At 25.2% G+C, this 12,157-nt stretch overlaps 1 protein-coding gene across 4 annotated transcripts in view; it reads right to left on the reverse strand.

Moving 5' to 3' along the window:
- Nucleotides 1–12,157, reverse strand: part of LOC107436396 (Palmitoyltransferase app) — a 32,104-nt gene that overhangs the window by 5,180 nt on the left and 14,767 nt on the right. For 3 of the 4 annotated variants that reach the window (XM_043040387.2, XM_071185540.1, XM_043040388.2), the window contains exons 6-10: nucleotides 11,612–11,660; nucleotides 9,463–9,565; nucleotides 9,275–9,384; nucleotides 7,290–7,377; nucleotides 4,006–4,168 (exon numbers count right to left, since the gene is read on the reverse strand). In XM_043040387.2, coding sequence (XP_042896321.1) covers nucleotides 4,006–4,168; nucleotides 7,290–7,377; nucleotides 9,275–9,384; nucleotides 9,463–9,565; nucleotides 11,612–11,660 — 513 coding nt within the window. Of the gene's footprint in view, nucleotides 1–3,314; nucleotides 3,330–4,005; nucleotides 4,169–7,289; nucleotides 7,378–9,274; nucleotides 9,385–9,462; nucleotides 9,566–11,611; nucleotides 11,661–12,157 lie in introns of all 4 variants that reach the window. The other variant, XM_071185541.1, reaches the window with a different exon arrangement.

Genomic DNA, 12,157 nt, shown 5'->3' on the forward strand with positions numbered 1-12,157 from the left:
AATTCCAAAACATACTTTTTAATAAGTCATTAAACACAAGTTATTTGTTAAAATACATAGATATGTCTTATATACATAGGTATATAATCAGGTATATCTCATAATGTATAGTATTTTGTGGAAAATGCTGTAGTTTACTTTTAGTTAATTCAGAGAAAATTTTTTGTCTTTACTGTGTTTCACTATTTTATAAGAAATTAATTAGTGACATTTTTCTAGCTTTTTCTGTATTAAACATTGACTAATACTAAGGACACTTCACTATGTTGTCACATCAACATATTATCTATTTTCTATGGTATATTATATCAGTGTAGACTATTTGCAATTAAAGGTAACCAACCTAACTTTTCTTACAAATATTCAATCACTCACCAGTAATAGTACCATACCGCACACATTTAAATTTTAATCCAATTCATTCCGACATTGGTAAACAAGTCTGAGGTAATGTCTACAGTTGATTTTTCAGTTCATTGCCTCCAATTCTAGTGAATCATTGGATAGTGGTGTAATATAAACGTGATGTTTTACAAAGCACCAAAACGTGTTTTTGCAATATGTGGGATCATAAGTAAACTGTGAACAAAATACACTTTGAAAAGAGATTACAGATTTGAAATTAATAGACTGCAGAGTGCAAAAAGGCCTTACTGCAAGAAATTGCAATTTTATGTATGTGGTTACATACAAGCTTGAATGTAAAAAAGCAGTGCTCGCACACACGCTTATCTAAAATTGTTTGAGTTACTCTTTAATCGTAATATTGAACTAATACTGTAAAAAGTTTAGAGCTGATACAATTAAAATTAGTAATTGGGCACTCTTTAATGTATACTACCTTCTCATATCTGAGAGAGAACATTTATTAACTTCAAAAGGAATTGTTTAGCTAATGCCGTGAATTTTAATAAATCAACTTTCCTAGCACTTAAAGTAAAAATACTTCAAGTGCTAAGAAAAAAAGTTCTTTTAACTTTTGTTTATTTTCTTTAAAATTCACCATTTTATAAGAAATAAGAAGAAAAGAAACATCTTAAACATTTTTAGAACTAAAATAACCAAACTACATTACAATGAATTTGATAAAATAATAAATATCAAGAATTTCAAACATTTAATTAAATAAAAAGTTAATTAAAAAAATAAAATGATACACTCTTTGTCCAAGTACTTTGATTACTACAGTAGAGGGACAGTGTATAATATTAAATATGAAAAGAATGTTTTTTTTATTTTATCGATTTGACAAACAAGTTATGTTGATTTTCGCATGCTCTAGCAGTAAATGGAAATTCTTGTCAGTGGAGTTAAAATAACGTTTTAAATTATGATTCTCATAATTAAAATACATAAAACAGTTTACTAAATTACTGTTACCTCACTTTGAAATTATCGAGCATCAAAATGTTTAGCATAAAATTATCAATTCAATTTTAGTTGCATTCTTGTATACACTGCTTTACTTACTGAATCATCTCTACACAGATGATTTTGGCTTACAATATTCATGTTTGAGATACACTTGCCAAAATGATTCATGATTGAATGATCACAATGAAATGATTCATATAACATAATGTTTACGTTACAAAACATGATGCAATGATCAAATCTTTCATCTTTGCTCTTAAAGTTTCATTTTGGGACTACGGTGCTTAAAAAGACATTGTCACTTTTTTAATGTTCAATGATAGATAAATGATTGAAATAGAATGGTTGATTCAGAAATTTATGGATGAAGTTATACAAATAATCTTGTGAAGTGTGACAGCTTGCATGCTTTTGATAATTACTTTTAAAAAAGAAAGAAAAGAGGAATTGAAATTACAGGATTACAATTATTCAGAAATAAAATTACCTGACTTTTCCAGAATAATTTTACCAAATTTGCTTAATTTTTGTTATGGGTGACTTAAATATTTTACTTAACTTTTCAAATATGATTTGTTCCTATAAATAAAATTCTTTACAAAACACATATATTTGCTATTAGATTCGAAAATCAACTTTTTTTTTACAAAACAATTACTACAAGACAATTTTTTTTTAATAAGACATTGATAATCATCATCAGCCTCAAACCTCAACTCAAATTAACTCATTTAGGTACCTTTAATTCAAATAAATTAATTTTTATGGGGTAAATTAACTTTTATGGGGTTTCAACAAATAACCCAAAATTTCCTATCAAAGAATGAAATTGATTTAAGCAAATTTTAAGAAGAAAAAAATATAAAAAAAACCTTAAAATAATGCGCCAAAATGGGAAAGCGCTAAAAGCAGCTAAAATCAAATTTGTTTTATGTGTAAACAATTAAAAATTAAAAGTTAGAAACCAAAAACAAACAAAAACGAAATTCTAAAGATATGTATGTAAGCAGAAACAGCACATCAGGGGGCACATTGTTGTCTGCTAACAGACAGCAAACAGTGTTTCCTCTGGTGAAGTGCTGTTTTTGCTACCATACATGTCTTTAGAATTTCGTTTTTGCTTGTTTTTGGTGTCTAACTTTTTATTTAAATTGTCTAAAATTTCCCTGTTAACCATATTCTGCAGCTGCCTCTTCAAATTTATAGCAGTAGTACATTTATAATGGCAATTTGGAGTACAGCTGGGATAAATTGCAGTAGAACAAAAACAAGTTCATAGCAATTTTCTGCAACCTTTTAGAATGGAATTAGACAAGTCTAGGAAACTGATTATTATTAAGATGCGTGCATGACCACTCATAAGTTACAGGTTTAATGTAAATGTTACAAATTAAGAAGAATATAAAAATGCACTAACACACGATTAGCGCTACCCAAAAGCCTTACACATGTTCACAACTATTAACAAAACATTAATAAAAACCACCAGGTGTTTTTTTTTCCTTCCTTTTTTTTACATAATTTATACTGATTTTCCTAAAACAAATATAATGAGGGTGGATTAAACGAAAAACACCTAAAACAAAAGAACCACCCAAGAAATAAACATGAGATATCATATTTTTAATTCACCATCATATTAAACATCAATGTGCCACAAATAATTATTGAAATATAACTGTTATAAAAAATATAACAACTATGGAAAAAACTACAAAAAAAATAATAAAAAGTGTATATTTTAATTGGATTGAAATGCTAATAAAAAAATAACTAAATAAGTGCAATGTGAGAAAATTATTAATAATCAGATATTTCAAAACAGAGGGTTTGCTTTTTTGGTATATATATTAAAGAGGAATATCTAATTAAGAAAAAAATTAACAACTATTGGGAATAAGTGATGAGGAGGACAATTTATACGTTGGAAAACTACTCACCAACTGTAATCCAAGCTGAGGCACAATGCAAATGTTAAGGAGTTAGAAAAATAAAAGCATATTTCTTTTTAAGAAAAAAAAATATTCATACCAGTGATTTTTTTTTTAACTTTCAGAAATTTAACAAAAGCGTAATACTTTTATCTTTCTTTCTTAAAATGAACTTAGATATTATATGATAAGAACACTTAATAAATACAAGTATAGGCAAATATTTGGGGGAAACACTAACTGCTACTCTACAAATTATAAGGAGGATAAAATACTGTTGACTTTTGTTTATATATGGCACCATTTTTAAGAATACAAAACCAAAATATAAAAGTTTACAAAAATCAGAATATTAAGCATTAATTTTTATTAAATATTAATTCAATAGTATTTAAATATAGTATTTTAATATGTTCTTTAATATTAAATTTCAATGACAGAGAATGCATTTTTCTGAACAATCTAATAAATTAGAATTCACTTTAAAAATGAGGAAGAAAAATACAAAATAAATACCTTTTTAACAACATATAATCATAAATTTTCATAATTATAATTGAAAATTTATTACCATGGCATCCAACACTTTGATAAAAACTTTCTACAGATTTATAAAATTAAATATATATATATATAAATATATTTTTACTTATTTCAGAAAATATATTTGTAACAGTTATGAATGAAGAATGTTTGTTACCATGAGGTCCAGCATTTTGATAGGAACTTTCTCGCAACATTCCACGATAGCTGCCATTTGTAGAATGCACTGAGCCTTTAGGGCCATACGTACCTCCCGGGACGTTTGGAGGAGGTTTTTGCTCATTAGCAACCACCGGTGTAGGTACAGTGGACACAACACCCTAAAAAGTTTTGATTAAAAATTGCACTTTTAAAAACAAACATTAGTTTTATCAGTCTCAACATTATAAATAGCTATAAAATAGGCCGATTTTGACAATTTCAGTGAGACTACAGTTTACAAAAATGTATGTTTGTATAAAAGCCAAATATTATTTAAAAAATCTAAATATTTAATAAATAAAAATCACCATTAAAATAGTTAATGGTATATCTTACAAGGAAATTTTAATGGTGACATTACATAACGCCTGCACAAAAGATATTGTACAAAACTGATTTTCAGAAACTTTCTATGCATAAGCCTTTCTATAACCCAGCTAAAACCTAACAATCGCCTAATTCAGATATATAAAGTAAATACAGATATGCTACTTTTCTACTTAATTGCAGAAACTCAAGTCTAAAATTCCAAAAAGTGGAAATGGTCAACTGAGGGATTATCTACAAATTGTACACAAGTATATGATATAATAAAGTACCTTATCTATTCTACCTGATATGTTGTATCTTTATTATGTCTCTAAAGTAATAATGTATATCAATAAAAAAACTGAAAACTTTTTATCTAAATTTTATTTATGTGAATGCGGGATCATATATTTATTTACTATTTTTCGAAGATGAAATCAAACCTTCATTAATGAATAGAATATGTTTCAAAAACTGAAATTGTTATTTTATTTAAAATAATTTTAATCCAATTAACAATTCAACACAACAACAGTTCTAACAACTTTAATCCAGTTAAAAGTTACACACAGAAATTTTTAAAGTGGTAAACTAAAAAGGTATTTCAAAAATTTATATTTACAGTAAAAAAAAAAACTGTTTAGTTACATTTAAAACTAGTGAAACACTTAGATTTAAAGTAAGAAACCAAATTTGAATTTTCAAAAGACTTAAATCTTCAGAATGGCTCTTAGTAAGAATTTATTCTAATTGAGGTTTTAATAAGTAATTCCATTTTGAAACAACTAAACAGAAGAATCTTATAATTAGAACTGAATTAACACAAAATGTTTGTATTTTAAAAAAAACTTTTAATTTTAATATTTTATTCAAAATAATTCCCTTAAATTATAATTTTTATTTTAGTTTAATTTGCAATCACAATAATTTCATTATTTAGTTTAATTCTTATTTTTGGAAATCTGTTTCTGAAGTTTTGTTTCCATTCCAAGTGCAGCTTTTTATCTAAAACTGCTGTGGCATGCCTGTAATTAATGTTATAAACTCTTACGAACCTGGCGTCCCAATATTTCCTAATTTTATTTTTGCATTAATTCTAACAAATAAGGTTTTTAAGCAAGTGTAAGTGTCTGTTTATAGATGATAATGGTGATAGTAGAAAAAGTGACAAAATTTACAGGAAGAAAGGATTGAATAAAAGTACAAAAACAAGGTTTTTCTTATAGGGTTTGATTGATAACTGAGAGAATAACTATCCTTTTTTGTAATTTTTTTTAATGTGCCTTTAAATAGCTAATTTTTTTAGAACCTCAATAAAGCCATTACAGATAAGTATTGCATAGCCTCCAACAGCCACAGAATTTTCATAGTTTGAGAAAATATATTTTATAGTAGTAGAATTAAAAGAAGTTTTTCCACCACTACATTTAAATAAATTTGAAGAGTCAGATAGATATGGCCTTGACTTGTAAAAGGAATTTTACCTGAATTCTACTTGTTTAAAACTTTCTGCTTCAGTTTACTATAACTGGGCGAAAAACTTCAACCCATAAACTTCAAATGTCAGAGTATTGTAACAATCACTTTTCACACCAGTGCCGGATTAAGTGTACGTGGAGCCCTAGGCCATTCAAACTTTGGGGGCTCTTAGATTAAATTTTTTTTACGTATATTTTTTATTTATTCAAATATAAAAGTATTTATACATCCTTTCATTTAAGAAAGCATATTTAAAATAAAAATAAATAATAATAAATTAAATTTCACTTTATTTTGTTAAATTAGAACTAAAAAATAATCATAACATATATATTTGAAATTGATTTTTTTTAAATTATCGTCTTTATTTAATTTTTTTAAAATTTATTTTCAAAAAATCCCTTTTAAGGGACCCCCAATCATTGGGGGCCCCCAGGTCCACTGTTTGACACATAACTTTCCTCAAAGTTTGGTATTGAATGCAGAACCATTTACAGGTTAACTATTTTAAACTTTATATAAAAATTTTCAACAATTGGAAAAATATGGTTTTAAAATTGATAATAAAATTGAGGCATTTTGAAGATTCTGAGTTCTAATCTGAAAGTTTAAGTTCATAAAAATATAAAATAGTCTATAAAAATAAAAAAAATGTGAAAGTCTATAAAAATATTGAAACAAATAAACATATTAAAAAATAATTTTCAACTAATTAAACTAAAAATTTTGTTTAAAATACAATGACTCATTACTTTTTAACACAAAAAAAAGTTTATAAAAAATGAATTTAATAAAATAATAAACAAAACATTTAATTTGTTTATACATATTTTATCCTTGTTAAAACTGAAGTTATTTTTAGATCAATAAAATGGGAAATAAACCTTTTAATATTATATAATAATTAGATTTTTTACTAGATGTTTTGACAACACAAGATTATTTCAAATTGAAGATATCGGAATTGAAATTGAACCTATGGAACTATTTAGTTGTTGGTATTTCCTTAGAGGACGTCTTTTAATAATTCCACATTTTCATTCAAATCAGTTTTCATCTCGATCAATTTCTTTTTGTCAATCTTTTGTATTTTTTTATTCATTAATGTATTCTATATACATAAATATATATATTTTATTCTTTAACATTTTCAATTAGTTATGAAACAAAGTTTTAAATGTTAAATTTCAATTAAAATTTTATTATTAGTGTAAAATAGACATTATTTAACAAAACAAAATGTTTGGCAGATTTTTGATAATTTTTTAATAACTTGGTATATAACTGCTTAAAAGTCTATTTCATTATTTAAACAAGAATTTGTAAACAAGATTTAATTCACATTTTGTAAAGCTAAAAATCGTATACAACAAAAATATTAAAGTATTTTCTTATTAACTCATAAAAGCAAATAATCCTTATATTAAAAATTACTGAATATTGCAATAATACTTTAGCTTGAGCTCCTTTTACTGTTCCATAATGATATCGCTGATTCAATTGACCATCTTCTGTACATATCCCTCTTGTATCAATTAAACTGTAAAATAAAAGTTTAGCAATTAGTTTTAAATGCAATGAAAGTTTAAGGGGTCAATAAAATATTATGGAAGCATTCATTCAAAAATAAATCAGATATAAGAGTTTAAATCTTGCCAATTTTTCAAAGAAAGTGGTGGTAATTTCAAATTGACAGGAGCTATCGTGCTTATATTATCTACAGAGCATTTCAGAGACAATACAATCTTGCTGACAACTTTCTCAATCCACACGATCAATGGTTTACTTCAATGGTTTTCAACCCTTTTCTTACAACCCCTTTCTAAAACACAAAAGAAAACGGCAAACCCTACTAACCATTAGCTCAAAGCATCTTATTAAAAAGAATTTATAACATGATAAATTTATTACAAAATTAATTTTTTAAAAAAATTAACTAAATCTCTGACAAGCATAGGTTGAATTTGAAAAGAAAAAAAAAAAAATAAAAAAAAAAAAAAAAAAAAAAAAAGAGAGGAAAATTAAAAAATAAACTTTGGAAACAACTTTTTGGTAACTATCACAGCATATCTGAAAACTTTCCTTTTTCGGTAAAATTAAGGAGTTTTCTAAAGATAAATCGCCATGAAAAGGATTACTTATCCCAGTTGTTTCCTAGAGATTTTGTTAGCATATAAAAAGTCTTGGAATGCTAGCTGATTTTTCTGATAAAAAGATGCTGAGAGAATCAAAACATTCAAACTCAAATATGAACATGACATTAGAAAGAAAGATTAAAATTTTTTAGCATGGCTTCAAATTTATAATGCACACAGAAAAAGGGTGATACTTGTGTCTTGATAAATTGAATTTATTTAATTTACATAAGATATCAACTAAGTATGCAAGCTTTTGCATCCAAATAATATCAGATATACAAGAAAACAAACAAAATGCATGATAAAAAAAGTAAATTAATATGCTAGATTTAGTAACATAGCAGTACAGGAAATATTTGTAAGCAAATTTATTATTCATTAAAATTTTCCTGTTGGCCATTTTAAATTTAGTCATTATTTATTATGAACCTCTCTTATACATCTTATGAAGAGTTAACCAAATTACAGTAGAAAAAATGGTTTATTTTATTGATACAATTATTTTCACTGAAAGTTCAAAAATTCATATAACTGACTTAATTATTTTATTATTATAATAATTTTTCCAACAGGAACTCTTTAATGATACAATCATTGCCGTGTTAATGAAATTCTGTTTTGATATAAAGGAAGAATACTGATGTATAAAAGTAGGTACAATTTAGTACTTGTTATTAAGGTAATTAACGTTAAATTTTACAAAAAGAATTTATTCTGTATTAACTCATTTCATTAAGTATTTTTAAAAATCAAATAACTAAACCTCTTTGGCACAAAATTACATGCTGTATTCATGCATGTATATTGCCATATTATCAACTATAACAAATTTTTAACCTAAGATTTGATGACTAACTACACTAAGATTTGAATGAAAATTTCTAAACTGGAATTTGAATTTTTAACCTAAGATTTTTAACCTAAAATGACCACAGTTCTCTGGCACAAAATTACATATTGTAGCTTCCACAACATTTCTACATGACCTTGATGCAAAGTATAGTACTTTTTCCAAAACCAAAGATCTACAATTCTTTGGCACAAAATTATATGCTGTAGCTATGACAACATTGCCACGTTACCTTAATACCAAATATAGCATTTTTTTAAAATCAAAGTACTGTAGCTTTTTTTTTGGCACAAAATAACAAGTCTGTTACTTTTGCAACATTGCAATGACACTTGATACCAAATGCAAAGCTTATTTAATGAAAGAATAAAAAATATATAAACAATTTAAAAAAAGAGAAATATTAAAATGCAATTTACTAATATGGAATCAATAGTATGAAAACAAACCTTGGATAGTTAGGCCCACATATAACTGAACAACAATTTACTATTAAAGATCCAGTAGTATATGGATTTGTGACTTCTTGACCTCGTTTTGTTGAGAATGAACCTTTTATCTAAAGAAACAAGCAATGACAATTAACATGATAAAAACAATGAAATGGGCATCTATTATTATGAGTTTTAGGACTTACATCTTCATTTGTGGTCTGGTTAGATGTGGCAAGGTAAGTGTGAAAACCAGCTAGTCCTAAAATTGACCAAACTGAGAAAAAGCAGATTATTCCCTCTACAACAGTGAAAGAAGTTAAAGAAAGTTTTAAAATAAATTGTTTTCCTTTCAAATGAAACATAAATATAGATTTAAAGTACTTAAAACATCAAAATACAAATAATGAATTAAATCAAAGTAAATTTCCAATATTTTAGTCACATCACTGCCAGTAAAAAAAAAAGTATGTTTATGAAATAAAAAGAATCCTTAAGATGATTAGAAACATATGGTCTAATCACTACTATCAGTCTGGGAACTGAGTTAAAATTTATTTATTTAATGTTAAACACACAAATCAAAAAATTTTGTTCTCACTTATAAAAATTATTTAGTTTCTTGGAAATGAAAAAAAATTCAAAGTTAAATAAATTTTTAAACACTATAATTTTAAAATCTAACATTCGAACAAAGCCAACTCATTAGTTCCTGAGAAATATAAAAGACTAAAATAACTTGTAATTTAAAGAAAAAAGAATTTCTTTCTTCGAAAATTAATCTAGTAATTTCTTTTTCAACTTCGAATTTTGTTGACACGTTATATTTCAAAACATGTAAGTATTTTTAAAGCTTAAAATTCAAACATTTTATTATCATTAATAAATTAAATAATAAAATATAAATACTAAATTTTAGTATATGCACAGAACACTGTTTGATAAACTTTCTAAATAAATAAAATAATTGTTTGTTTCTTAGGTTTAAATATATCATAACAGGAAGAATTAAAATAACACGAAAAGAGTCCAACTTTAAACTAGTCTTCTCAATATGTTCATATTGATAGCATATTTTCCAAATTTTAGTAACTCCCTATAGTTTGCAGATTAAAATTAAATTCACCAGAAAAATAAATGTCAATTCAGAAACATATATATTTTTGTGAAAAATAAGTTTAATGGGCAAAAGTAATTAGTTACATTAAACCTGCAACTTAGTGTTAAAAGATCAGATCAAAATGAAATTCAAAGTTATTAAAGGTTATAGTTTTTCATTTTGCTTCATTAAATACAATGTTAAATTCTGTAAAAATTTTAACAAAATTAAGCTTCCCCCCCCCAAAAAAAAAATATGTCACGGTATTATTTCCCTTCAACCCTTTATAATTTACTGTTTATTGCAGGGTTGGGGTTTTGGATGTCCTAAACTGGTTTTGGACAGGACACGTGGGTTTTACTGTCTCAAACTGTCCTTAACTGGATAAAACTGTCTTAAAGTATCCAAAACCTTGAACTTTGATAAAAGGTAAATATTCTATAGGTGTAATCATTGTACACATAATAATTACATGTATAAATAAATATTTGATATTTTTTATACAATTTACTTTAACTTATTAAAGGAAAATAATATAATATAATGGTAAAAAATTTATAATTTTTGAAGCTCCACAATTCATTGGACAACAAAAGTGAATACCTAATCCTTTAAATATAAATATGCTTTTAATACTGATAAATAATGTTTTTGCATGAAGATAAATAATGCAATATTAAAAAATAAAAATTTTAATTTAAAAAATACTTAATTTGTTTAAAAATTAACCTCTTATTTTTCACAATATTTTTTTTTTAAAAAATGTATGATTTCTGCATCACAGGATGATAAAAATTTTTTTTTAAATATAAATATATTAGTTGAAGTTGGAAATACAAAATAACTGAAAAATGTATTAAGAATGTATTGTAGATTATTTAAATAAGTGATGCCAGACAGGGTAAACAGTGTCAGAAAGAATTAACCTCAACTGTAATAACATAAAACAATTCAATGAAATAGAAAATGAATTATTGGAAAAAAGATTCGATAAAATAAGAAAGTAAAAAAAAACTTCATAATTTTGGTTAATTTAATTTAATTTCTGATAAGAGCCATATCTCTTATTTAGAAATAACACTATTTTTAAAAAAATAGAATGTATATTGTAATCAAAAAACACCATTCTGTAAATTTAAAAAATAAGCTTTCAACAGTTATAAATACTGATTATTTAATTCAAAGCATGATAAATGAATTAAGTAAAAATGAAATTTTTTCGTAAATCTGTACTAAATATTATTTGTCAAGGATATCTGGCCGGTGATTCACGAACTGCATCAATGAATGTTCCATTTCTTGACACTAAAATAAAATAATAAAAGATTAATATATCTACCAATAAAAATATGCTATAAATTGGATTTATTAAACACAAAAGTCGTTAGCAAATGGTATTAAAATATAAAATATATTTAAAAAAGTTGCATGTCTAAAACTACCAATAAAAACGTGTTAATTGCATGCACATGAAATTTTAAACTGTACAAGTATTATAAGAGATCTTTGTGAATTGTGAATAAAAAAAAATTTATTTAATTTTTTTTCTCCAAAACATGTTGTCCATTGGGTTAAGTTAAGCCTATTCCAGACCATTTTTCAAAAGGTAACTTTTCCAATAATAATCCTTCTTTTACTTTAGAATAATGTAAAACTCTGATGAAGTCATCCACTTAAGATAAAGATTACTTGGATTAAGAATCACAGGGCAAAAATAGAATTATTGTCTTAAGATATTCAGTTGTTACAAATAGCACATAATATATATTAAAATTAATAACAAAAACATCAATTTACACCAC

The sequence above is a fragment of the Parasteatoda tepidariorum genome, chromosome 9 (assembly GCF_043381705.1).
Source record: "Parasteatoda tepidariorum isolate YZ-2023 chromosome 9, CAS_Ptep_4.0, whole genome shotgun sequence".
NCBI lineage: Eukaryota > Metazoa > Arthropoda > Arachnida > Araneae > Theridiidae > Parasteatoda > Parasteatoda tepidariorum.